At 40.7% G+C, this 26,188-nt stretch overlaps 2 protein-coding genes across 4 annotated transcripts in view; both read right to left on the bottom strand.

The window, feature by feature from the left end:
• Positions 1-215: 215 nt before the first annotated feature.
• Positions 216-21,059, bottom strand: MPHOSPH8 (M-phase phosphoprotein 8). Of its 3 annotated transcripts, XM_033146278.1 has the most exons (15): positions 20,809-21,059; positions 18,979-19,134; positions 16,621-17,742; positions 14,680-14,779; positions 12,930-13,157; positions 12,030-12,155; positions 11,474-11,562; positions 10,784-10,924; positions 10,093-10,179; positions 9,025-9,179; positions 7,331-7,485; positions 5,932-6,059; positions 3,779-3,835; positions 2,826-2,909; positions 1,423-2,232 (listed from the first exon to the last, which is right to left on the bottom strand). In XM_033146278.1, exons 1-15 carry the CDS (start codon positions 20,977-20,979, stop codon positions 2,191-2,193), a joined length of 2,841 nt encoding a protein of 946 aa, XP_033002169.1. In that variant the 5' UTR covers positions 20,980-21,059; the 3' UTR covers positions 1,423-2,190. The 3 variants fall into 3 exon arrangements, with proteins under 3 accessions (XP_033002171.1, XP_033002169.1, XP_033002170.1); XM_033146279.1 differs by lacking the exon at positions 3,779-3,835 and having other exon boundaries at positions 20,809-21,058; XM_033146280.1 differs by lacking the exons at positions 1,423-2,232; positions 2,826-2,909; positions 3,779-3,835; positions 5,932-6,059 and adding an exon at positions 216-337 and having other exon boundaries at positions 7,328-7,485.
• Positions 21,060-23,063: 2,004 nt separating this feature from the next.
• Positions 23,064-26,188, bottom strand: part of PARP4 (poly(ADP-ribose) polymerase family member 4) — a 44,176-nt gene continuing 41,051 nt past the window's right edge. Inside the window, exons 37-38 of the mRNA XM_033146276.1 lie at positions 25,604-25,733; positions 23,064-23,421 (exon numbers count right to left, since the gene is read on the bottom strand). Coding sequence (XP_033002167.1) covers positions 23,247-23,421; positions 25,604-25,733 — 305 coding nt within the window. The 3' untranslated portion in view covers positions 23,064-23,246. The remainder of the gene's footprint in view (positions 23,422-25,603; positions 25,734-26,188) is intronic.

Genomic DNA, 26,188 nt, shown 5'->3' with positions numbered 1-26,188 from the left:
AAGCAGAGGTTGAATGACCATCTGTCATGGATGCTTTAGCTGAGATTCCTGCATTGCAGGAGGTTGGACCAGATGACCCTTGGGACACTGGAACTCTTAAGATTCAAGAAGATTGAATCTGTTTAATATTTCTGTAAAGACAATAAAGCTAATAAAGCTTTAAACTGTATTTTTATTATTTTTTGCTGAATTTATAAACTTTGGATACTTAGTTGAGTAGTTTCAGCTATTTACACAGGTAACACTGTTGCACTTCTAAATAAATAAGCACTCAACCCCCTACTTTGATATGATTGGAAATGGTTGAAGTTTGTGTGTGTACATTTAAGAATGCCAGCTAGAGGTAATGTATATTCATTGTGCCAAAACTTTGCAAATGCCTATCTTGCCAGAGATGATCTTGCAAACGTTTGTGGTTGTTGTTTTTGTTCTCAACAGACTGGATAAAGCTGAAAAATGTCATTCAACTTTCATTGTGAAGAATTCTTCATGGAAGTTTGAGCAGAAACTATTTGACTCCATGTACCATATTGATTTGCTCATTTACCTAAAAAAATCCAGTATCTACAGTATTACGGGATGTTCTCATTAACTGCTTTCAAACAAAACTGGCCTGTTTTACCTCATTTCCCCATACTGCTGTTTTTCTCTATTCTGGTAAGTTATTTGGGGACAATATATCCTCTATCATTCTATATGAATGGAACAAATTAATTTGTTGTTTCAAAAAAAGTACTACTGCTTATAGATTACTGTTTATAGTAATCAACATCCAGCTGGGATGAATATACCTACTGCATATACTTCACTTTCACTTTCCCACCTGTTTCATAAATGCCTCTGGGGCAGTTCAGTAGAGCTTGTTCAAGGGAATCAGAAGCATTCAAAGTTCAGGTATGGTTCTAGCAGTTTTGATTTGAGGCTTCACTTTCTGCTTTGTGCAGAAAGTTCATCCTCACTGAACTGCATTCGTATCACATGGAGCTACCACAAAGCCAAATGCAACACAGATCATGCCCTGGTGGTAATGCATATCGTTCTCCAGCCAAAAAGGACCCAAAGCAGAAAGTGCAGCACTTTACAATTATTACAAAATGTAGACAAATCAATCAAGTGGCCCACCAGGAGCTTCAGCAATTTTCAAGTGATAGGGGGAAGTTAGGTAACCACCAATGTACTATCAAAGGTGTTAGCAACTGATATTTTCTTTGGAAAAAGGTATTTATAGATGGTTATCCTTTGAACAAATATGGGGAAACCAAGTTTTCTGTTCCACAATGTATACCATATTGAAGCTGCCTTTTGGGACTTTCATTTCTCATTTAAAAGTTGCACTACCTATAATTTTTCTACAATTTCACTGACACATTGCTTGATTATATAATAGGAAGAGTTTCAATATTAAGTTTGATCTTTTAACTATTTCATCTTACAAAGGAGTTTTATAATTCATGCAGCTTACATTTCATTACTACAGAAATGCTGCTAGCCAATAAAATTGTGTCCATTTATTAGGACACCAGATGAATCCTTTAGGTAGTCAGGAGATAGAATAAGTCTATAAATATGGTCTGCCTTAAAAAAAAAAAACAATTTGAAAGTATCTGTTAAAAGTTTAGTTATGGGAAGAAGTACAATTACACACAGCCGGGGTTTTTTGTTCAGGCTTCTTAACCACAACCACCGCCATTGATAAGCCACAATATCACCAGTCTTTTATTAAAGCAGAAACCTATCTATATTCCTGTATTTAAACAGCAATAGCAAATGTAGCTCTGCCTGCTTTAAAAAAACGTTAGTTTAAATATAAACACTGAAGTAGGACAAAAATTTAGCATTTACAATCAAGAACTAGACTTTTAAAAGAGTCTTAACCATTTTAAGGGTTTTGCACCATTTCACATGGTGCAAATGCTGAAATAGCCAGTCTGAACTTTGAAACGTAGAATTACAATCATTGGCACAAATGCCTATATACAATCTTGTCCACTTTCTTAAGCAGCACATGGCTGCTAACCTGCACAAAAATTCACATGTAAAATGGAGACCAGGTAAAAAAGAAATGGATTGAACCAATTATCAGAGTACTGACTGCACCAAGAGTTCCCAAACTGCTTGATCAGTCAAAAAGGAAGAAGTAAACAATACTTCCAAGAAAATAACTGCATCAACAACATGAAGTTCATGAGGTTATGGCAGCTGCACTCTGTATGCACCTATCAGCAGCTTCACCTGTAAGGAAAAAAAATGCCATTGATTATTCATCCAATTACATGCTGAAAAGGCAAGGATGACATACTTGCAAATACATGTATTCTCAAAGCCCTGCTAGCTTCACTCTCAACAGTGATTAAAGTATGGGTTTAGTTAATTTGCACAATGAACACATTTTATACAGGTATATTAAAACATTCTGATGCATGAAGCAACTCCTAGTCTGAGGGCCCTGCAAAAACTACTTCATCAAGCAGTAGCTCTTGCATTTTGTTACAATACACTTTGGGGACCCTTGTAAGAGTCAAAAAGCAGGAAAAAATTATTTTAAAATACGGACTAATTTGATAATTTAGTAAGGAATATATTATTACGTATTTTTGTTTTATTGTGCCTTTTGTCTGCTTGTTTTGTATTTTTGTGAACCATCCAGTGATCTCTGGATGCAGGGCAGGGTATACATTTAAAAAATAAATATATCTGCATTGTTTCCAACCACTTCACGAACTGGGTAGATCCACTGAACTTGTTGGTGATGACTAACTTAAGCTGATTTATTTCCTTAGCTCTATGTAAGTTGGTGTACATACACCTGGACTTGCATTTCTCACCTTGGCAGTAGGAGCTTCTACCAATCGTATGAAGAGTTTGTTAAGGCCTGGAATAGGACTGAAGGAGTAAATGAAGTGACTGTCCTAAAAATAAAGAAAGAAAAGACCAAATTATTCTTTGCCCACATGTAACATTACTATGATCCTGGTTAGCTAGACAAGCTGCAAGAGAACCATCAACTTTTCACCTGCAACCCCTTTTTGAACTACACGTGTGCGTGTGACTAAGCTGAGCAAAGACCCAATGGTGGCCATAAGTTTAACAGGAAACAAAAAAAAAAAGAACTCTGCTGCTGCTGCAACATCACATTCTTGGATGGTTCCCTCCCTGCTTGTTCACCTACGCAGCCTTGCACTGAATTGAATAACAAACTCTAATGCCAAGTCTGGGAGCTCTGGCACAATGGAGAGCACACTGTCTTGGAGACAGATGGCAGGGGTGGCAGCAGAAGAGACATCTGAAGATGGGTTAGGGTCTCACCATGTTCTTACAGACTTAGGCTTTAACAAGCTAAAATGAACAGCTGTATAAAAGCTCAGGGGCAGTATGCTACTCCCTACCGGTAGCTGGGAAACAACAGGAAGAGGGCTACTGCCTTCATGCCTTATTTGCAAGCTGCTCTCTGAGGCATCTTGCCACGGTGGGAATAGGATGCTAAATGAGGTGAAGCTTTGGTCTGGTTCAACAGCTGTTGCTTTCTTAACTGGTTTTGATGCCTGGAATTCTTAACGTGGGTGGAGATGAGCTTAAAAGCTTCCTTTCGAAAGTCCCTGTGAAGAGAGGTGGAGCTTGTCTAGCCCTGCCGATTCTGTTGGGCAGACACTGGCAGGGGACTTAGTGAACAGTTGTCTTTGTAGCTGCTCACATTAAAGGAGCCCAGAGCAGGGAGGGCGTGAGGCTGGGTAGAATTGGCACCGATGCCAGAGTAATATTAATTAGCCTAGCCACTCACCTGGAAGATCCGCGGAGATAAATGCTCATTCCACGAAGGATGAAAAGCTCTGTGGGGCTGGGAGGGAGGGTGAGAGGATGAGAAGAAGGCAACGGGTACCTTAGCTACTCTTAAGTATTGAGCTATAGGACAGAAGGGAGCAAGTCCTCCACATCCTGCTCATTAGTATTTACTACTACTATTACAATATTTATAGCCCACCTTTCCTCCAAGGAACGTAAGATGGCACACATGGTTCTCCACCTCCATTTTATCCACACATCAATGCTGTGAGGTAGCTTATGCTTAGATACTGTGCCTGACTAAAGGCAAGCTTCACAGCTGAGTGTGGATCTGAATCACGGTCTCACTAGTGCAATACTAACCACTACACCAGACTGGCACGCAACAGGGTCCTAGGAAAAGAGCCGATTTTTATCTTCCAGCAACATGTCACTTGCAAAGCAGTTGAAGATGTCTGCTGCCCACCTCACCATCTGATATTCCAATTAAATACAGCTTTAAAAAACCCCACTGTGGAATCTGCTTAGCTCCTCAGATTTCCCCCTACTTCAAAATACATTTATTGTGATAAGCAACAGGGTCAACTAAGAGCTGTGCCCAAAGTGCCTAGGAGGAAGTAGAAAGAAAATCTGAACCCCATTTACCGGTAATTTGCTTGTGCCTTCAAAACCAGAAAAAAACTAAATGCGCAACACTGTTGTTAACAGAACTATTAAGTAGTACGGAAATATTCCAAAGCTTGCTATTTCCCTCCCATTTGATAAGCTAGCATTAAAGAAATGTTTACTTGATGCTATATATGAAAGTTAAGCTCCCTTTTTTACATAAAATCATAGGTAATCCTACTAGTCGCTTGGAAAAAAATCCAAGGTGTATAGTAAGCCAACTTTTATTAGTGCCAATTAATATGTTATGAAGTAGTAGGCAAGCTTTAAAGTTCTCCAAAAAAAATCGTCTTTATGCAAATCAAAATTTTGGGGAGGTGGACAAAAAGCTGGGAATTATGTCAAAACACAAAAATCTTACTATTTGAAGTTGTCTTAATAAAAGAAATGTTAGGCAACTTCTATTAATAGCTGCTAGGTGCAAAAAGATTTCAGGATGCACCAAGAACTGGTATAAAAAAGACAAAGGCTATTTCCCTACTAAGCAAAGATTGTCAGGAAGTAGGGAGAGTTTCTTGTGCAAAGGTGCTTGGGGTGCCTTTATGCAGCAGGGCCAAAGCTGGCACACTTCCTCTCATATTTTTCTTCAGGAATGGCCTGCAGGGCTTGCACTCGGGTGAGGGGTGGGAGGCTACACTGCCCAGCAAGGCCAGCAAAAAACTGCAGGCAACATTGGTAGGCATCCAGAATGAAGACATTACAAATAAGAGGGCCACCATTATTTATACCCTCAACTGATACCTCTCAGGTTTGAAAATTTTCCAAGGCATTTTGCTGAGCTAAAAGTGCTTATTTAAACAGTAAGCAATACTAAAACAGCATTTAAAGTGGGCTGACACATTCTGTTTGACATAACAAAGTATGAAACTCTGGAGAACAGGCTTACATCCAAGGTCTACCTGAACAATAACATTGATGAGGAATGTAGGGGCTTTCAGAATTTTCTGATACCCTCAAAAGCTATCATGCCAGCCATCAGGCTTTAGTTGAAAACTCTTTAATAACTTTAATAGATTTAATTCATTTTACTCTTACTGTATTGAGTCACCTGTACACTTGTTAGAAACAACTGTGATTAAGCAGTATACAAATGGTTGATATAATATGTCTGGTATAAATAATAGAGAGTTCGAAGGTTACCTAGTCCAACCTTCTGCAATGCAGGAATCTCAATTACAGTGGTACCTCGGGTTAAGAACTTAATTCGTTCTGGAGGTCCGTTCTTAACCTGAAACTGTTCTTAACCTGAAACACCACTTTAGCTAATGGGGCCTCCCGCCGCCACCCCACTGCTGCCACATGATTTCTGTTCTCATCCTGAAGCAAAGTTCTTAACCTGAGGTACTATTTCTGGGTTAGCAGAGTCTGTGACCTGAAGCCTATGTAACCCGAGGTACCAATGTAAAGCATCCATGACACATGGTTACCCAACTTTATATTTCTGAATAATTGTTATATGGTCAGAGAAGAACATAAAACATTTACCAAAAACACAGGGAACTGGAATTTATCATTCAGAACCACAGCTTGTACACCGCATGGTCCACAGAGCCGAGCAACAACAAGTTTACCGAAGAAATTTGCATGGAAAATAAATAAAAGAATACCAGAACCTGTGGAAAAGAAACAATCATGCATTAAGTGAATACAATACAAATGATGAATTGCCACTTACATGAGGAAATGCTTAAAATCTGTCTCAACAAGCAAATGTTTGAAAAGCCTGAGATTTTTACTTAACTGTGGGTAACATACTTAAATACCAACAGTCTGATCAAAACTGATCAGATGACTCAAAGAATCTGTAATCCACTATAATAAAGTGGAAGTGTCTCTGCGTCCAGTCCCTGTGTCCGTGGGATTGCGCTACTGCGCATGTGCCCCACAGACAGCCGTTGGGACTTGGAGCGCAGAGACTTCGGGAAAGGTCAGCGCAAGGAGAAGGAAGGGTGGGGCCAGCTGGCTGTCAGTAAGCAAGGAGGCGGCAAGCCAGCCAGGGAATGCCCAGACGTGAGAGCGGGAAGGGGCGGGGACAAGAGCGAGGGGGCATGACTGCGAGGCTGGGCGCGCGGGCGGAGGAGACCGGGCTGAGAGCGTCGGTGTCACCTCCCCCTCCCCAGCAACAGCGCTGCTTGCTTCTCGCAGCCCCGCCCGCGGCTCGAGATCGTGCAGCCAAGCGTGACGCGGTGTCCTAGTGCCCGTTAATTTAACGGGCATAACACCCACTAGTACCTAAAAAAAGCTTGGAGAAAGAAAGACTCAAAAAATCCTCGTGGAAGAGGATAAACTGGCTACACATCCTGGATTACATTGTTCTTATACTAAGCCCTCAGTTTACGCACGGGTTATGTTCTGTGGATCGCACCTAAAGCCAAAATCACATACAGTCAAAACACATAGTGCAACGGTGGGTGGGATTGCCAAAGTCTTTTTTCCTAGATGCAAATTCCCTCCATCCGCCCTTTTAAAACAACTATCCCTGTTACAAATCAGAAAGAGGTACTCTGGACAGCAAATCCTGAACAGCTTCAAATGCATTTTGAGATGTTAAGTATCTGCTTCCATTGCCACTCCTGAAAAGCACACGATTGCCAGACAAGGAACAAATAAAATAAAGCAGCCGCATTTCATTTTAGCGACTAGTTCTTGTTCCCTACCATTTGTTTCCAATAATTTTACCATAACATTTGGATACGCTTTTTTCTCTCTCGGACCATAATCTCTACTTCCAGAAGAAGCAGGTAAACTCAGCGTTTCAACTACCCAGTTATTAAAGCATAAATGCTGCTATTAAGCACAACTTAGTCTGTTTCTGATCTGCCCAGAGGGTGGGTGGACTCACACACAGTTCAATGTTCGAAGAAAGAATGCTTTCTCATACAACCTTCAGGCACATTCTGCGGGGGTTTATAGGTGAACTCTGAAGAATAATCTGGTCCCTCACAAAGCCGATGACATGCAATATCAAGCACAGGTTCCATCAAAATAAGACGGGCTTCAAAGTATTCCCTGATTGTGTCTTCTGCCACTCGCGAGAGTCTAAACAAGAAAAGACAAAGTCAAGCTGTCAACATTATAATGTATGTAAATAAATTATAGTTACCCTTTTTTCAGTATCATATCTATTATAAACACAAAACCTTGACTACTACTTCAAACTAGCAGTTGACACAATTTTGTTTTCAACCATTTCTAGTTGAGTAGTGTAAATCCAACACCATACAGAAGCTCTGGATAGAATTTTATTACCAAGTGTTTTGATTTTAAAATATTGTGACATGTGTATGCACTTCCACTGTGCTTTTAAATTTTCATGCAGGAAGAGCAAAGCCCAAAGAATCCATCAACAAAGGAAAATATAGTTAGTCATGGCAGCATCTTCCAAACCACTAACCAACAGCGAAAGAGAACAAAAACTCACTTTATAGCCAGTGTGTGGAGCCCTTTGTCCCATCAGCTGTTGCTGAACTACGACTCCCATCATCCACAGCTATTGTCCATGCTTGCTGTGCTGATGGGAGATGTAGTTGAGCAACATCTGGAAAGACAAAGGTTCCCCACATCTGCCTTATACTGATGATGTTCAGTACATCAGCCTTCGTCTAGATACTTTGCACCCTTACATTAGCTAATGAATAAGCCAACTTGGCTTACAAATGTACAACGCTGCCTTATTTGGAGTCCACTTAGCTGAATAATGTCTAGGCTGGCAGTTGATGCCTATGGTTTTAAGCAGGAGTCTTCCCCAGCTTGACTTGGAGGGGCCTATGGATTAAAATGTAAGGCCCTTTGTATAACTGCTACAGCACCTCCTCAAACTGAAGTGTAATTTTTATTCTTCAGCAAATTCCATTAGCTATATCTATTGGGTTTATCCAGAACCTGTTGGGACTTTGGCAAGGCCCCGAAACCTGTTGCAAATTCTCTAGGCAAAACTATTCCCTTGGGTCTAGTACACTTCCAAGTACCAGACCCCTTTGTAGCAGAGTAACATGCAGCTTCCAAGTGTGTAGGAGTCTAGCATGGAAGGCAGAAATAAATCACAGGAAACAATTCAGAACAGACAGAAGTTTTTTTTTTTTTTTTTTACTGTCATTCTCAAGTGTTAACAGTTACAAACTATACAATCATCTATCAGATCCCTGATAGAGGTTCACCTTAAATGCTCAAGGCCTAGCCCTAAAAGCTGCCAGACCACCTCTCACGTCTTCACACTATGAAAGCAAAGATCAGACTAAATATCTCTCTCTGTCCAGCCCAGAAGCCATGCATGTGTAGAACATTCTTGGAGTGACCTTGCACCTGTTGTAAACAAACTGCTTTGCACAGTTTATGGAACTTCACACAGTGTTTCTCGGAATGAATGACTCCCATCCGTGCCTATATACAGCTGTTGTATTTCTGAATTTTAATCTTTTAACCTGTCTTGAGAGAATTCTGTCCAGAAAGCAAGGCTGTAAATACTTTAAACAAACTAAAGGACTTGCCAGTTTCCCCTCTTTAAAAACTAAGACATCAACTTAAATATAGTCCTTGATTCACTGGGGAAATTGAATAATCTCTCAAGCAAGTACTTACGTTGCCAAGTGACTTGTGAGGAGTTCTTGTACTTGTAAGTTATTATACTGTTTGGCAAAATGAAGGGCACTGGTCTGATGCTTTGATGAAATGTTGCAGTCTGCTCCGCTTTCAATCATGAGACGTACAAGATCGTAGTTCCCTCTCCTGCAAGCCTGCGAGTGAATGTTGAGAAAGCAACAGCAAAGGCACCATTATTTGCCGAGTATTCTGGAGTAGGAATTCTCATGCAAAGAAAGGAAAAGAAAGTAATCCCTTATGAGGTTTTAAACACCTTTCAGGTAGAGACCACACAGTCCAAATAACAGCACCAGTCCTGTAGCAACCTTCACTCAATCTTGGGGGAAGAGAGAATGTGACTGAGAAGCAACCTCACACTAGATGTTTGGGGTGGAGTGAGAACAGCTGATAGTCTTGCCCTCCATGAATTTGTGTAATCCTCTTCTGAAGCCATCAAAGTTGGTGGCCAGTTTAACTATGCATTGTGTGCATTCTTTTATCTTAATTCAGTTTTACAGGACATCCACAAGTCCTTGTGTTACAAGAGAGTGAGAATTATTTTTTTCATCCCAGAGTTTCCCAAACTTGGGTCTCTAGCTGTTTTTGGACTACAATTCCCATCAACCCTTACCACTGATTCTGCTAGCTAGGGATGATGGGAGTTGTAGTCCAAAAACAGCTAAGACTCAAGTTTGGGAAACCCTGCTTTATCCACCTTCACCCTGTCATGCACAATTTTACAAATTTCTATCTTATAGGCTGCTACTTGCCTTTTCTCTAAACTAAGAAGTCCCAAATGCTGCAATCTTTCCTCACAGGATAATTGATCCATTCCCTTGATCAATTTGGTTTCCATTTTCTGGACCCTTTCCAGCTCTGCAGTATTGTTTTTGAGGGCAGGCAACCAGAACTGGACATGAACAAGTTAAAAAGAACAGGTCCCAATACTGATGAAGTTGGTCCCATCAATGTCAATAGGTCAACCCTGAGTAAAACTTAGTTGAGTATATCCAGTTTTTCCAAAATTATTCAAATCTACTCCTCATAAGTCAGGCAAATAGCACATACCTTCATTAAAGCTGTTTCACCATTATTTTGCTGTAAATTTACATATGCTCCAGCTTCCAGAAGGATGGCTGCAGTAGTTAGGTTGTTCTATAAGAAACAAAATAATGGTTCAAGTATGAATAGTCTGAACCTAGATAGAATGTTGAAAGCAGAGAATTTTAGTACAGCGAAGAGCAATAAAAACTAACTTAAGGCAGTCCTGTAATAGGCTATTATTTCTCCTTAGATATCTTTAAATAAAAGTTTTCATTAACCAGTTCTATTCTGCAGGACCGTCTATAGCAAACTCTAGTGCCAATGATAGCCATTTATCATGACTCCAGATAAAAATGTGATAATTTTATTTTTTTAAATCTCTAAAACATCCTTCAGATGTTTTGGAATATAATTCCCATCAGTACAAACCAGCAAGAAGCCTGATCAACAGACTTGTAACATAATCTCATAATTTTAGAGAGTGCGTGCCCCCTTAAAATTAAGACACTGGAAATTCAGTTTCTTTAAAAACAGTAACCAGATACAGGGACTAACAAGTAGATCCTGGAGTCTGGAAACCTCAGCAGTCCAATCATCCTGCTACAGACCTAGCTTTTAATTTATTATACCAAACAAGCAACATTAAACACATGAGAAGAGGTTTTAAAGGAAATGTCCTCAATTTAAAGGGGAGGCAGACAGAAAAGAAACTCACTTTTTCAGCTGCTAGAATCAATGCAGTTGTTCCATTTTTTTGTTGACAATTAACTTTTGCTCCTTTCCTGATGAGGAAACGTATGATGTCATCATGACCTCCTGCAGCAGCGAGCATCACAAGAGTCATTCCACTAGCATCCTGAAACAGTGGTATATTATTGTTTGGGTTTTGGTGACATTTTTCTAAGATACAACAGGACCAAATGATCTATTAGCAAAAGGTAATTCACAATGCTACTTTTTCTTAAGGCGGTCGCAGATGGGCAGGGTATAATAAAATTATTATCATTACAGCAAAGAAAAGAGGGACTATTTTTTTCATACTTCATTAGACTACTGAGACAATGGAATTCATACCCCAGGTTATTATTTTTAATGTTTATACTTAGAATTTTATTCTGTAGATTTAAAATCTTCTCTTTTGATTGTTATCTTCAGCGTGGCTCACAACATTTATTTTTAAAAATGCATTAAAAACCATACACTGGGACTCTGGTTTCATTTTTACATTAGTTACCGAAAGACTGCAGAAGGCAACGTAGTTCAATCTACATTAAAGACAACACTACTGTGTCATCTGCATGTACAAGAAATCTGTTGAGTTAAATAAACTGAAATGAACACTCAATTAAATTCCTGCTGTATTTTATACAGAGATTATTAAACTATCTATTTAACAAAAGCTTACCTCATGATCAAGATTATATTCTTCATTTGAATTAAGCGCCCTTTTCACCATAGCATACTGTCCATTTTTAACAGCATCACGCAGCTGAGCTAAAAGTAAATAGGTTCAACAGTTCAGTTTCAAAACTAGAGGTATGAAGATGCTCTCTGTCTCCACACAAACATATCCCTCTACTAGCTTAGCTTAGTTTAGCTTATCTATCTATCTACACTCCACCAACCACAAATAAAAAGTTGAGGAACATAAGACACATAAGATTTTTAACACAAAAAATTCAGCAATATATATAAAAAATATCTAAGGGTAAGTTCAATTTTCTAAAATCTAGCAACTTCTTATCAAAAAATTAGAACCGTCCAATAAAAGAAGCAACAGAGACTCTGGAGGTTGTCTCAAAAGGGATTATGAAATGGGGTGTGCCATTGCTTTTTTAGCCTCCTGATAATAATTGCATTTAAAGAGAACATGAAACACTGACTCCACCTCTCTGTTATTTACAAGGGTTTTGTTATAGCCGCCATCTAAAAGTTTTGAGGGCAAGGCATTTGTTACTGACCAGGTGATATTGCTTCAGCTGCCGAGTCATTCTCATCTTCTCCATCAAGATGCTTTTGAAAGTCCTCCAATGTCAGCCGCTCTAACTGCATGTCCATGCCCAAATTCACAGTCTGTTGCTTTGCATCTACAAAGTTTGAATTTTTAGGGGGGAAGAAGAGAGACAACTTTGTCATCACCAACTAAATCACAGCCTCTGCAGACATTTTATACCCTTTCTTTATCACCTATCCTTCTCAAAGTCAAACAGAACCATAATTCACAATGCACTGTAGGCTGGAGGGCCAATAAAGTGAAGCTTCATCCAAGACTGACCCAACCTGATGGGTGGCTCATCTCCCTGCTGGATGGATCTGCACTCCTGAAGATAAACGTTTGTAATCTGGGGCACTGATCCATCTTAGTCAGTGGATCATTTATTATCCAAGCAGAAATGGTATCACAATTGCATTCCAAGTTAACGTTCCTTGGCAGATGATCCCATAATCAGACCCAAAGCATCAACTCATAATTGCAGTTTTGCCCTTAGCCACTTTTGAGTTATTAGAGAACATCGGAGAAACCACTGGATTCCCTGGAATACTGAACTGCTCAAGTTGTAGATTTTGAGATTCAAAGACGCTTCAGACTAAGAAGTCTCGGCAGCAGGAAATAGAAAGACCAACATATACCTTGTTTTGGAGAATGGGCACTGTCGGAGTGTAAAATGGGGCATGACAGGAAAGTAAAGCAGGGTATGTAATTCTGAGCCACCTGAGGCCCAAGTATGTGGGGATTTTGAAACAAGTTCTTCAAGCCAGAGGACATAACTAGAACCTGCACTTAGCAAAGAACTCAAACTCAAGTGATCTATGTGTTGTTGTTTTTATCTTTTGTCCTCTACTTCACACTTCCTACATACCAGAATTGTCCTCAATGACATAATGGTCCCCCTCTGCTGCAATATATGCCCAGGTATCTGTCTCATCCCTTGTGCTTCTGCTGTATGGTTGTTTGTCTTTTGATTTGAATGCCTCTGAAGATCTGTAGTCCTGCCCTGATTCTTCTTTTTTCCGGTTGTCCAAGTATTCATTTTTTTCTTCTGGAGAAATGCTAAACCCACCAAGCGCACTCTTGAACTCTTTCAAACCTACAACACAGTTAGCAAGATCATTGCCAATGGCAGTTTCACTGGGTATAAAGCCTAGCATAAACAAAATCTTTTATATATTACAGCACAATCTACTTCATCAAAAAGTGAAAGCCACTTTCTAATTACATTCCAGGGATATTATATACATTTTCAAGCTGTTCAAAGTCAAGACATTTTGAAACTGCTTAATTTATAGTTCATGTGAAAAGGATCTAGGGGTCTTAGTAGACCACAATCTTAACATGCGTAAACAGCAGCAAAAAAAGCTAATGTTATTCTAGGCTGCATCAACGCAAGTATAGTGTCCAGATAAAGGGAAGTAATAGTACCACTATTCTGCCTTAGTCAGACCTCACTTAAGAGTACTGTGTCCAGTTCTGGGCACCACAATTTAAGAAGGATATTGACAAGCTGGAACGTATGCAGAGGAGGGCAACCAAGATGATCAAGGGTCTGGAAACCAAGCTTCATGAGGAACAGTTGATGAAGTTGGGTATGTTTAGCCTGCAAAAGTGGAGACTGAGAGGAGATGTGATAGCCAGGTTTCAAGGCCATATTTCAAGGAATGTCACATGGAATATAGAGCAAGCTTATTTTCTCCTGCTCTGGAGTGTAGGATTTGAAACAATTGATTCAAGTTAAAAGAAAGGAGATTCCAACTAAACACCAGGCAGAATTTTCTGACAGTAAGAGCTGTTCAACAGTGGAACGAACGCCCTCAGAAGGTGGTGGATTGTGCTTCATTGGAGGCTGGCCATCTGTCATGGATGCTTTAGTTAAGATTCCTGCATTGCAGGGGCTTAGATTAGATGACCCTTGGGGACCTTTCCAATTCTACAATTATCTGATTCTATGGAGAACAGATTGGGTGGCATTCAATTAAGATGTACTCAGAGTAGACCCATTGAAATCAAAGGCCCTAACTTGGTCATGTTCATTAATTTTGATGAGACTGCTCCAAGTAAAACAACCTTTACATTTTTAGCTTTTGAAAGGCCTTCAACATTTATTATGAGCGACTTGATGAAGCTTAAAAATATCACACATGTACTGGTGCTTATTTATAATGATACTTTACTTTAGTACACAACTACAAGTTTCAAAAATATATTCTGCATTGTTTTACTAAACTGACTAGAACATAATAGCACCAAAGTGCTAGAGTCTTCAGATCTTCCGGCCTGCACACATTATTTGGAAATTTAAGGTTGGGAACAAGCAATTTCCCCTGGCTATTATCAAGGCATTTGTACAATATTACCTGGGCAAGACAGTAAGAAAATATTGCATAACAAAAATAATTAATTCGCTAGTTTAGCATATGGAATGTTGTCAAAATGAAACTTAATTTTCCACACTAGAAAGATATAAGCATGAAATAATTCAGGACCAAATATAGCTAAACTGAACATGGTTGCAATATAAACCATAACTTTAACAGCGGCAAACTGCATACTGTACATAACTCTGGGTAGATTACACTGATGTTCTAGAATGACTTTAGAGATTACACACTTACTTTTCAATCCCTTAAGATCTTTTTTGCCTTTTTCCTCCTTTTCAGAGTCAAACCTTTTCAGAAGCTTCTCTTTTGATTCACTTTTTTTGGCTTCTTTTTCCTGGAAAATAGCACAAAATATAGAAAGCAGGTTCTTAAATGCTTAATGGCAACAGAAGTTAAGAAACCTTGAAACTTTTGTACTTAACCTTATGCTTTGTTAGTAACAAAAAGAGCAAGGCTTGGATATTAACTTGCAGATAGTCTAAGAAGCAGTAAACATATTTTCAATGGCCAGTCTGTTCCACCTAAAGTTCAAACAAAAAAACAAAAACAAATTCCTTCCAGTAGCACCTTAGAGACCAACTAAGTTTGTTCTTGGTAGGAGCTTTCGTGTGCATGCACACTTCTTCAGATACACTGAAACAGAAGTCACCAGACCCTTATATACAGTGAGAGGGTGGGGAGGGGTATGACTCATAAGGGTGGTGGGAATGGGTGATAGGCTAATAGCTGTGGTAAACCTGCTGACGACAAGGACATTCTATACAACAGGCATGTCCAACAGGTAGATCGTGATCTACCGGTAGATCACTGGACGTCTGTGGTAGATCACCGGTAGATCAGTGGCTCCCTCCAAAGAAGCTAACAAACTTTGGCTCCCCTAAAAAAAGCTCAACATCTTTTCCCTACACCCCTAAAATGACATGAACCACCAAAAATAGGGCTTTCCTTCCTAAAAAAAAAGCTCAGCGTCACTTTCCTCTTCCCTAAAGAAGCTCAACACCTTTTACATGAACCCCCCAAAACAGGGCTTTCCTTCCTAAAAAAAGGCTCAACAACTTCGACCTGAACCCCCCAAAAGTGGGTAGATCACTGCCAGTTTTTAACTTTGTGAGTAGATCACAGTCTCTTGGAAGTTGGCCACCACTGCTATACAAGATCTCAAAGTAGCTGTCTTATTAAAAAGGAATTTCAGAAATAGACTGGAAAGAGAAGTTGCTGAATTGCAACTCATTACCAAACTAAAAACCACGGAAAGACCTGATCTGAACAGAGACATTGGATTCTTATCTCATTATACATGACAAAGCTATTTTTAACCTTCTCACCCCTTGCTTTTTCCTGTAAGACCAATTACAGTCGTTAATATTTTGTTTTGACTACAGCAGACCAACACGGCTACCTACCTGGAACTCCACCTAAAGTTGGCAGTCATTGAAAATAAAATTGAGGTGTATTTTAAGATGCTTAAGGATTCATGCAATGACCACAATCCAAAAAGCTGCTAAGGTGCACTTGAGGGTTTAGACCTGTTTAGTGGAAATCTTTGATCTTTTTTGAACAGATTCATTAGCTTTAAAAATGGTTTGCCATATTGAAGATGATAAAAACAGCACAGCACTATTAATGCCCTTTCCTTTAAAACCACTCAGTTCCCAAAGGCCTGCATCTTAATTGCATTTAAGCCATTAGTTTGGGGACGTTAAACCACAGAGCCTAGGGCTTGCCGATCAGAAGACCGCGGTTTGAATCCCTGCGACGGGGTGAGCTCCTGTTGCTCGGTCCTGCCAACCTAGCAGTTCGAAAGCATGCCAAAGTGCAAGCAGATAAATAGGTACCACTCCGGCGGGAAGGTAAGTGGTGTTTCTGTGCGCTGCTCTGGTTTGCCAGAAGCAGTTTAGTCATGCTGGCCACATGACCCGGAAGCTGTACGCTGGCTCCCTCAGCCAGTAAAGCAAGATGAGCGCCGCAACCCCAGAGTCGTCCGCGACTGGACCTAATGGTCAGGGGTCCCTTTACCTTTTCCTTTGGCTCTAAGACCACTAAAAAGAATTGAACATGAATTGAAGTGCCTAGAAACGTTAATTAAGAAAAGCAGAAAGAGGCAAAAAGATGTCCAGAAAAGGGCACAAAGTGAACTATAAAACCTTTGATTATGCATTATCCAGTTTAGATTACCTTAGATAAAGTGCTTCTTTCCTTTGGGATGTCATCGGTATTCGGATCACTTTTAAAGGTATTCTTCTTGCTGACTGTGTTCCCTCCTTTACTGTTTTCAAAACCCAGGATGAATTTTTCGAACACATTCTCACCTACGGAATGCTGAAAAGGCCTCTCTTTCACCTTCTCCTCATCTGCTCTTGAATTTATATTCTTCTCTTTGCTTTCAACAGCAGTTGACTTTAAAGAAACATCCTTGGCATAGGAAGGGCTTGACTTGGTCTCTTTGATTTTCAATTTTGAATTATTGCTTACTTCCCCTGCTGAATCAGTGGACTTGCGTCCTCGTTCATCAGCAGACAGTTTCACACCTTTCTGCAAGGGAGCAGGTGTAGCTGGCCTCTTATTGTCAGCCTCAGCTACAGCTTTTACTTTATCTACCATCTTCTGCTTTTTGTGTGTATGTTTTTTCTCCAAATTCTTGTCTACTTTTCTACTGTCCTCAAGTTCTTCAGACTTTACATGTTTCTTCTTTTTCTTTCCAACCCTTACTTCAGAACTATCATCTGAGCTTGTTGAACTGTCTAGCTGCCAACGTGAAACGCAGGGCACATTTTCTTCTTCCAATGGGTCTTTCCCAGCAGATGTCTTCTGTTTCTCCCCACTGCTGTCTGAATCGAAATCTGCAACTTCAGAAAATAAATCTTCTAGCATGCTAGATTCAGCATCCAACTGTTGCGTACTGAATTTTCCCTTTTGCAAATATTTGTTCTCTTTAGGCTCCTCTTTTATTTTTTTCTTTCCATCTTTGATTTCTCCCTTTTTTTTACTGGTGTCTTTTAGATCTTCTCTCCTCGGCTTTTTGGAATCTTTTGTATCTTCCTTTGAATCTGAAGTCCTTTTCTTTGGTTTTGAATCTGAAGCCAAACTATCAGAGGAATTCTCACATTCTAGTGCAGGTCTTTCTTTACCTTTTGCTGATTTAGACTTTTTCTTTTGCATTTCATCTTGGCTTTTGTCCTCCTTCTCTTTGTGTTTTTTCTTTTTCTTCTTTGGAGACATGTCTCCTTTTGTATCACTTTGCCAGTCACTGTCTGCTTCAGAATCTGCTTCAAAAAGATCGTCATTTAAAGGCAGCTTCTAGAGAAGAGAGGGAAAGTTGATTTAGTGATCTAGTGCCTAATTAAATGGATAAATCTGGATTAATGGAAGTCTAAAGAAACTTGAAGCTGACTGTTGCTTCCAAGGATTTTGTTTTGAGTAAAAGAACTGAACTGAACTCATGGTCCTTTCATACAAAAGTCCAATCCTGGTTACCCCCCCCCCCAAACTTTCTTAATTTCAGCAGTATGGTTTAGGGTTGGGGGAGTAATTCTGTTGTAATTGTTAAACAACTGGAAGTCAGAAATCCTTGCTGATCTACTGCCTATCACCCAGAGATCCACTAGTAGATCCCAATCTACCTCTTGCTCATCCTTGCCCTACAAGAGGACAGAATCTAAAGGCACAACCAAGGGCTCAGATGTTCCCAGTAGCATTTTTACTATATTCTCTTTGATGAGGCATACTACAAATTAACTCTAAAACGAACCTCTTTCAAGAAACCCCAGCCACCCTGAGCTGTGTAGAACTAATCTGCATGATTCTTTAGTCTAAAACTGTAACTCCTAAAAAGCATTTAACAAATGTTCAAAAACTGTGATTCTCAGCTAACAAAAACGAACATGTTACTAAAAAGAACTAAGTCCTATTGACTTCAGTGGATTTACTCTCTATTAAATGTGGTTTTATCATTGTAGTCTTAAGTAAAAAGGTAATGATGAGCACTACCCTCTTCCTTATTAAAATGAATGATAATTGCTTACGAGCACAGTGAAAATGTGCAGATTTCACAAGGATCAAGATGACCAAACTAATTTCCTTTGTAACAAACAAGCAAAATTTCTGTTTCAAGATTCCCTCCTCCTCACAACAGATGCTGATAGAATTTTCAGTAAGCAGTATCTAACCAAAGGGGCTGCACATAATAAACTAAGGCTATTTTAAAAACCACTACAGGAAAACAACCACCATAGTTCATTGAATAATGAAATGCTTTCTCCCAACTAAAGTAATAGGAGCAGGTTATATTAACGATAGGTGCATTTTCAATCATAGTAAAACATCCTAAGCAGGCAACTGATTAACCCTGAAGACAGTAATTATAGACAACAGTTATCTCACTACACAGAATTTTGCCAAAACAGAAGGAAGAAAACCACACAGCCCCCCAAAAGACCAATTTCAGTTAAAAGGGTAGTGCCCTTTTTATCATAGGGGGGGAAAGGATATAAAACAAATTCCTTAGTGGTAGATAAAAATTGAAATCAAACATACTTGTATCTCTTTTTTAACAGGTTTAGGCTTAGAATCCACTATTTTCTTTCGGAACTCAAGCAGTACTTCTCTACAGTCTTCTAAATGTTCTTCAGGTTCCCATGTATCATCATCTGGTGAATATCCTTTCCACCGTACTTTGTATAGTACTTTACCCTAACAAAGCAAAGAGAGTTAGTAAGCACATGGAGGAGGAGGAGTAACAACAACAACTTATTATTTATACCCTGTCCATCTGACTGGATTATGCCAACCACTCTGGGTGGCTTTCAACTCAATATAAAAATACAACTAAACACCAAGCATTAAAAACTTCCTGATACAAGGTTGCCTTCAGATGTCTTTGGAAAGTCATGTAATTGGTCATCTCTGACGTCTGATAGGAGGGCATGCCGCAGGATGGGTGTCACTACCAAGAAGGCCCTCTGCCTGGTTCCCTGTAACTTCACTTCTCGCAGTGAGGGAACAGTCAGAAGGCCCTCAGAACTCGACCTCAGTGTCTGGGATGAACAATGGGGGTGGACCTGTCCCTTTAGGTATACAGGGACACGGCCATTTAGGGCTCAGCACCAACACTTTGTGCTTGGAAACATACCGAGCCAATGTAGGTCTTTTAGGACTGGTGTTATATGGTCCCGGCAGCTGTTCCCAGTCAACCGTCTGGCAGCCACATTCTGGATTATTTGTCATTTCTGAGTCACCGACAAAGGTAGCCCCATGTAGAGTGTATTGCAGCAGTCCAAGTGGAAGATAATCAGAGCATGTACCACTCTGGTGAGACAGTGTGCAAGCAAGTAGGGTCTCAGCCGATGTACCAGATATTAATAGTATAATGGGCATAGCCAGGATTTATTTTAGGGGGGCAGGATTTACACTGGTGGGCCCAAACAATTATCTGTGATGCAATTGATCAGTTAAGTATTTTTTTATTTACTTGATTGGAGGGGCTGTCTCCCACCCCTGGCTGCACCCATGAATGCACTGGCTCACTGACTGGATATCCTCTGGTTCATATATGGCTAAAGTTCTCTCCATCTCTCATGTGTTTTGTGGGGGGTGGGGACAATGAATATATCCATTCATTGATGAAATGCTGGGTGCTGAGTGAGTGCATGCACCATGGATTTAAGGGGCAATATCCAATTCTTCACAGGGTCTCAAACTGCAAGTAAAATTGCCACAATCCTCACCGACATACTTGCTGCCAAATCCTGCAGTGCCAATATGGATAGAAGCTCAAAAGTGTAAGCACAGTGTTCAAAAGTGGGTTTTTGTTTTTAAAAAGCAGGACCTGACTACCTCTGGAAACAGAACAAGACAACATTTGCATCCAATACAATATACTGACACTAGCGGGGGGGGGGGGGGCTCTCAGACCAGCTGTTTTGCATTGGTTGCAGAAAGAGGAAAATAGGTACGAATTAGGCACAAGGTACAAAAGCAGAAGTACTTTAACGGCATTTAACAAGGATGCGATGAAGAAGGGGAAGATGAAGAGGTCCGCGCCGAAAAGAAGGCGGCGTTTTAATACGGATTGGGCAGTTTTAAGGGCGGAAACTGAGCGCATCTTAACACTCACAGAGTTGGTGCGCCTACTTCTACTTGACGCTGCCTATGCTTTAAGTTATTAAAAACCCCACATATATAAAATGCCCACCCTTTTCGTGCCATGTACACATTCCGGGACAGTTTGTGTCCCAACTGCGTGCTAAAAATCAACAGGAACAGTCCGGCAGCATCAAGGCAGAGCATCCTGCTGCAAGGCAAAGGGAAAGCGCCCTGCCAAGATCTTCACTGCCTTCTCAAGGCCCGACGCCCCTCCGGACTCACGTCTTCGGTTTTCACGTCCAGGATCTTCTCCACCTCATAGACGTCGTCCTCATCTTCGTCGCTATCGAGGCCTCCGCCGCTTCCCTCCGCCGCCGCTCCTTCTCCTCCTGCAGCCGCCTTCTCCTTCCTCGCCGCCTCCTCCTCAGCCCCACTCACGACGGCCGCCGCCATGTTGGAGCCGAACGTTCCAGCGGCGTCTGTGAGGAGAAGCTGCGGCGTTCGCCTCTCCCTTCTTTTCACGCACACACGGCTAAAGGCAACGAAGCGGCCTAGCGGGTGGCGAGGGCAGCCCGCCAATCCGCGGTCGGCGCCATCCGCTGCAGCCAATCAGGGCAGCCTTCGGGAGAAGCGGCCAATGCGAGGCAGGTTCCGGGAAGCAGCCAGTCAGAGAAGGAGGCGGGAACCCTTCCTTCGGTGTTCTGCTTCCATTCTGTGAGGCGGATGTGAGGGGGTTTCCATGGAAACCGATAGCTCTCTGAGGCGTCGGTATGCCTGTCTGTCCGACTGGGACAGTTTTAGAACTTTTTTAAAAAAGGAGCCCGTCTGACACAGGAGTGCCAACCTGAATAAAATGTTGTGTGGGCCCAGCTAAGCCCCGCCCCGCATAATCGATCGCATGATGCAGTGCAACACACACTTTGTGGGGGCCTGATCCCCTCAAATGTTTTATTGTTGGGGGTCCACGGCACCTAGGAGTTGGCCCCTATGCGTCTGCATGTAATGTAGTTAAGTCGATACAGCGTGAGACTCTAAATCTCAGCGTCGTGGGTTCCATACGCATGTCGGGCAAAAAAGGTTCCTGCATTGCAGGGGGTTGGACTAGATGACCCTCGGGAGTCCCTTCCAACTCTAAAATTATATATATGAGGCCCCTGAATGAAACAGAATCCAGGTGGATGTCCCCCGAGGGAGCAGTACTGTAGCAGAATGACATCTGGTGGGATGGAGGAATCAGTGTAGGAGTCTTAAGGTGGGAGTGAAGTTGGAAAAAACCTCCAGAGAAACAGGGAGAAGCCAGTGTTTGTTAACACAATCTTGTTGCCTTATATGGCATTAATATTTGTTTTTGCTCTGGTTTAGTATTAGGCTCCCCCCACCTTCGTGGTACTAAATACAGGTATGTGTTTGTGGAGAAGTAGTACTTATAATTGGATAGGCCTTGGAGGCAAGTGGTATCACTATGAATTAAAAGCAGCAAGGAAAGGAGTCTGGTTCAAATGAAGTTTATCACCAATACTTCTTCATATATTTCCTAAAGAATGATGCAAACCTGACCACCAAAACATGTTAATTTGCAGCTAAGTGTTGAATCTAATGATGCCCATCCACAAACATCCTCTTCTGCCTGCATATTATTTATTTAATCTTTTATTCTTACACAAGAAGGTCTTGCATCTCTTCATTGGACTGTACTGCATTTTGCACAATTTACATATAGAGAAAGTGTCTGTATGGTCTTATTTATGGCTAACACACATGACTGTTTTTGAAGTGTTGGAATATAGGAACCTATGCACTGGACCATTTTCCTTTTCCCCATTCCAGCATTCCTTTTCCTAGCTGCATCTTCACAAAAACAAAGTAGCAAATAAATTTCCATGATTTGCAGGTAGAAAAGAAGGCTGGATAGTTACTGAGCAGATTAGTGCAGTTTATTTTCATCAGGTGAAATTATATTTGAAAAAATGATCAAAATGGTTATTCACACAAAAATATTTGTAGCTGGGTAGATGTATTGGTTTAGTTCAGAAAATAACTGTTGGGCTAATGTGTCTATAATGATTACTTATTAGTTTTTAAAGAGACAGTATTTACAAATCCAAACTATCCCAATACATTCTTTAATCCACTCTGATAGAACTTTCTTTGCCAGCATTAACTACCAGAGGCAATAAGATTCGGGAACATTTTCATTGAATCTGTTACACTGGTGGAAACCTGTTTAAAAAAATAAATACTACCTTGCTGGTCTATGACCGTAATAAAGTTTATTATTTTTTAATAAATACTACGCAGTCAATCTCCAAACAGTTTCCATGCCCACAAACTTGTTTAAGCTTCTGCCCCACCATTTGCTTGTCAATTTTTATATTTCACTTCCCCATAATGACCAGGTTCATCAGCTAAACTTTTGACATGAATAGTTCTGAGCCTCCTGGTCAGAACGTCTCATAAAACAGAAAGCAATCATTTTGTAAATCAAAATGAACCCCAACCCAAAATGAACATGGAGAAAACAGGTCCTAATATTTATACTATTTTTTTGGTGTTTTATATTCTTGGTTACAATCTGGAGTATCAAAGTTCCATGATTAAATACATAGATAGAAAACCAAAATCTTAATTAGATAAAATCAACATATTGAATCAGATAAAATCAACATATTATGATTGGAGACAAACAAATAGATGATGGTGCCATTTTTCTGCTAGTCTGACTAGGTATGAGGGGGGGAAACAACAGTGATGCCGATCCCAATCTCTTCAATATGCAGCAGCTTCTTCGTGGCAAAATCCCAGTCTTTCCCCAGATCAAGACGCTGGCAAATTGCTGGAAATTCTCGTTCAGTTCTCCTTGCCCATTCAACTGCTTTCTTTACAGGTTCAAATGCCCTGTGAACAGCGGAGAAAGGAATGAATGAAATGACCATGTCGAAATGAAACAGCAACTTGACCATAGCGTCAAGAGGGAAAAGACTTGTTCTGTTGCCCATAGAGGACAGGGCTGTATCTAATGGGCCCTGTGACTACAATTGCATAGATTCTGGCTGTACATTAGGAAAAATCTATTAACAGACCAGTCTGAAAATGGAACCAATTGCCTAGTTGGCAGGTTTTCCTTGGTAGAGGCTTTCAATTAGAGGTTGGATGCTCTAGTTCTGGATTCTCCACATCAAGGAGGGGGTTGAACTAGATGGCCTAGAAGACTCCCACCAACTTTACTGATTCTTCCTTCATTAAAACAAAGAGGGCATCTGAAATCAACATTGTACAGATTTGTACGCATGAAGGGCCATGGGCTCGGTGGTAGCAAAGCACATGCCTTGCATGCAAAAGATCCCAGGTTCGATGCCTCACATCTCCAAACACAGCTGGAAAAGATTTCTGACAAACTCTGAAAAGCTCCTTCTCAATCAGCTTAGAAAATACTGATCTAGATGGACCAATGATCTGATCTGTGTAAGGCAGCTACTGACATTCCTAAGCCTCTTTTATTTCAGTGAGATTTATGTGGATGTTTCAATTGGATTGCGAGTACCCTTAACATATCTATTTGTTGTTGTTGTTCAGTCGTTCAGTCGTGTCCGACTCTTCGTGACCCCATGGACCAGAGCACGCCAGGCACACCTATCATTCACTGCCTCCCGCAGTTTGGCCAAACTCATGTTAGTAGCTTCGAGAATACTGTCCAACCATCTCATCCTTTGTCGTCCCCTTCTCCTTGTGCCCTCCATCTTTCCCAACATCAGGGTCTTTTCCAGGGAGTCTTCTCTTCTCATGAGGTGGCCAAAGTACTGGAGCCTCAACTTCAGGATCTGTCCTTCCAGTGAGCACTCAGGGCCGATTTCCTTGAGAATGGATAGGTTTGATCTTCTTGCAGTCCATGGGACTCTCAAGAGTCTCCTCCAGCACCATAGGAGGAGACTCTTGAGAGTCCCATGGACTGCAAGAAGATCAAACCTATCCATTCTCAAGGAAATATATCTATACCACAAACTAATTACAACAAACTGTAATTCAGGAAAACCTAAGAAGAAAAACTTGCCACAGTCCTTCAATGGTACAGGAGATGGGTATCTTTTGGGGGTTGGTGTCATTCATTCTCAGAAAGCAAGAACATTCTGTGTTGCTGTTATCTGTGAGAAGCTAGTTTCCAGATAGCTTGGACAGCTACAATGTCAAAGGAGGTGGTAATCTGGGAATGTGCAGCTTCTGGGGAGTGATGGTGAGAACTCTTTTAAGGAGTCTGATCTTAGCCATCAAACTGGCTGGATGTAAGGAGACCTCTGCCTGGAGAGGCAGAAGCAATTAACTCTTTGTAAATAGTGTTTGTAACCTTCATGCTTTTTATGACTGGCAGTAAAACTACTTTTCTGTCTGAAGCTGGAAATGTGTGATTTATTTGCATCTTCTCTCTCTGAACTCAGCCTGGATACCTTCCACGCTGGAAAGCTACGCTTCTTTGCTAATTGGGCCAACTATGTGGGAAGCATCGCTGGTCCCATTTTGAAGTTTTTACAACAGTATCAACCCAGGTAGAAGATTTATCTCTAAAGTTAGCATTTGAAATGGATTTAGTTACAGACTGGGTGGTTAGAACCTCAGACTTAGCCTTCTCCTGATGTTGGACATGGTCAGTCCTCTTTTTCCAAAGCCTAAAGTTTCATATTAAACAAGTTATTATTATTTGAAATTCAAGTTACTGTTTAAGCTGCACTCAGATGTCACCCACTTGGAGTCTCATATCCTGAAACATCCCCCTGAATATGTGTTTTACAACCAGAGGAGGGCAAATGGAACACCAACCTGTCTGCCCTCAGCCAGTTGCCACCTTTCCTGCTTTATTTAAAGCCAGTCAGAGTGGCTCTACCTGTCAATGGAGCAGGATACATTGCTGGTCTCCCTGACTTCCATCTACAAGTCCCAATGGGCCCCAGCCCCCCGTGTTTACAACCTCAGTTTGCTTTGACTCAAGGAAGACCTAGCACTATGGATTAATGCCCACAACTGATTTAAACACTTTAGCTTTTAGAGAAGAGTTGCCTGAAATGTTAAGTCTGCTTAGAAAACGTACCATGATGGGGGAGAGTCATTCAATGTTGTTAAAGATCTGAAGACGAGGCCTTCCAGTCGCTTGAAACGTATAACCTGTAGCACCAGAAGTGTAGCAATCAACCGCAACAGCTTCTCTTTTCCTTTGGGGCCTGGATGAATAGAAAAAAGCAGTAGCATTGAACTGGCTATGTTTCATATTAAAGAATTAATTCTTAAAAGTACTCCTAACTAAAGTGTCAGTGCTGTTGTCAAGCAGACTGGTGGTACTGACAGAGGAACCCTGAATATCTAAAACTTATCAAAAAAATTGCCTCTAAGAGTGCATGGATTCCGTCTGTCAGTTTGCATTTCTCAGTACAGAAAGTATTAATCTGATATGTAGAGATCTTTCCTATTCTAATTAATTCAAGAGGGTTCTGGAAGCTTCTCTGTGTGAAAGAAACAAGCAGAAAATTCATGATGTTTGGGTTATTCCTTCAGAGAAGCTGAGTGAGTACAGCTGGCTTAAACTGGTTCTGTTATCTCTTTCAGTCAAGGTCATGCTGACTATAATAATAAGGCCAAAAGGAGCCTGGGTTTCTCTTTCTATCTCTCTTCCTTCTGG

Source organism: Lacerta agilis, chromosome 4 (genome assembly GCF_009819535.1).
Source record: "Lacerta agilis isolate rLacAgi1 chromosome 4, rLacAgi1.pri, whole genome shotgun sequence".
NCBI lineage: Eukaryota > Metazoa > Chordata > Lepidosauria > Squamata > Lacertidae > Lacerta > Lacerta agilis.
This window is presented reverse-complemented; position numbering and strand designations above follow the sequence as displayed.

What these genes read in the sequence shown, in the direction of transcription:
- MPHOSPH8 (XM_033146278.1), bottom strand. Translation starts at nt 20,979, where the DNA reads ATGGCGGCGGCCGTCGTGAGTGGGGCTGAGGAGGAGGCGGCGAGGAAG. An exon ending in AGCTGAAGCAATATCACCTG is followed by an intron (nt 11,563 to 12,029) that starts GTCAGTAACAAA and finishes ATTTACTTTTAG; the next exon opens with CTCAGCTGCGTGATGCTGTT. An exon ending in CCCGCAGAATGTGCCTGAAG is followed by an intron (nt 6,060 to 7,330) that starts GTTGTATGAGAA and finishes TCTTTTCCACAG; the next exon opens with GTTCTGGTATTCTTTTATTT.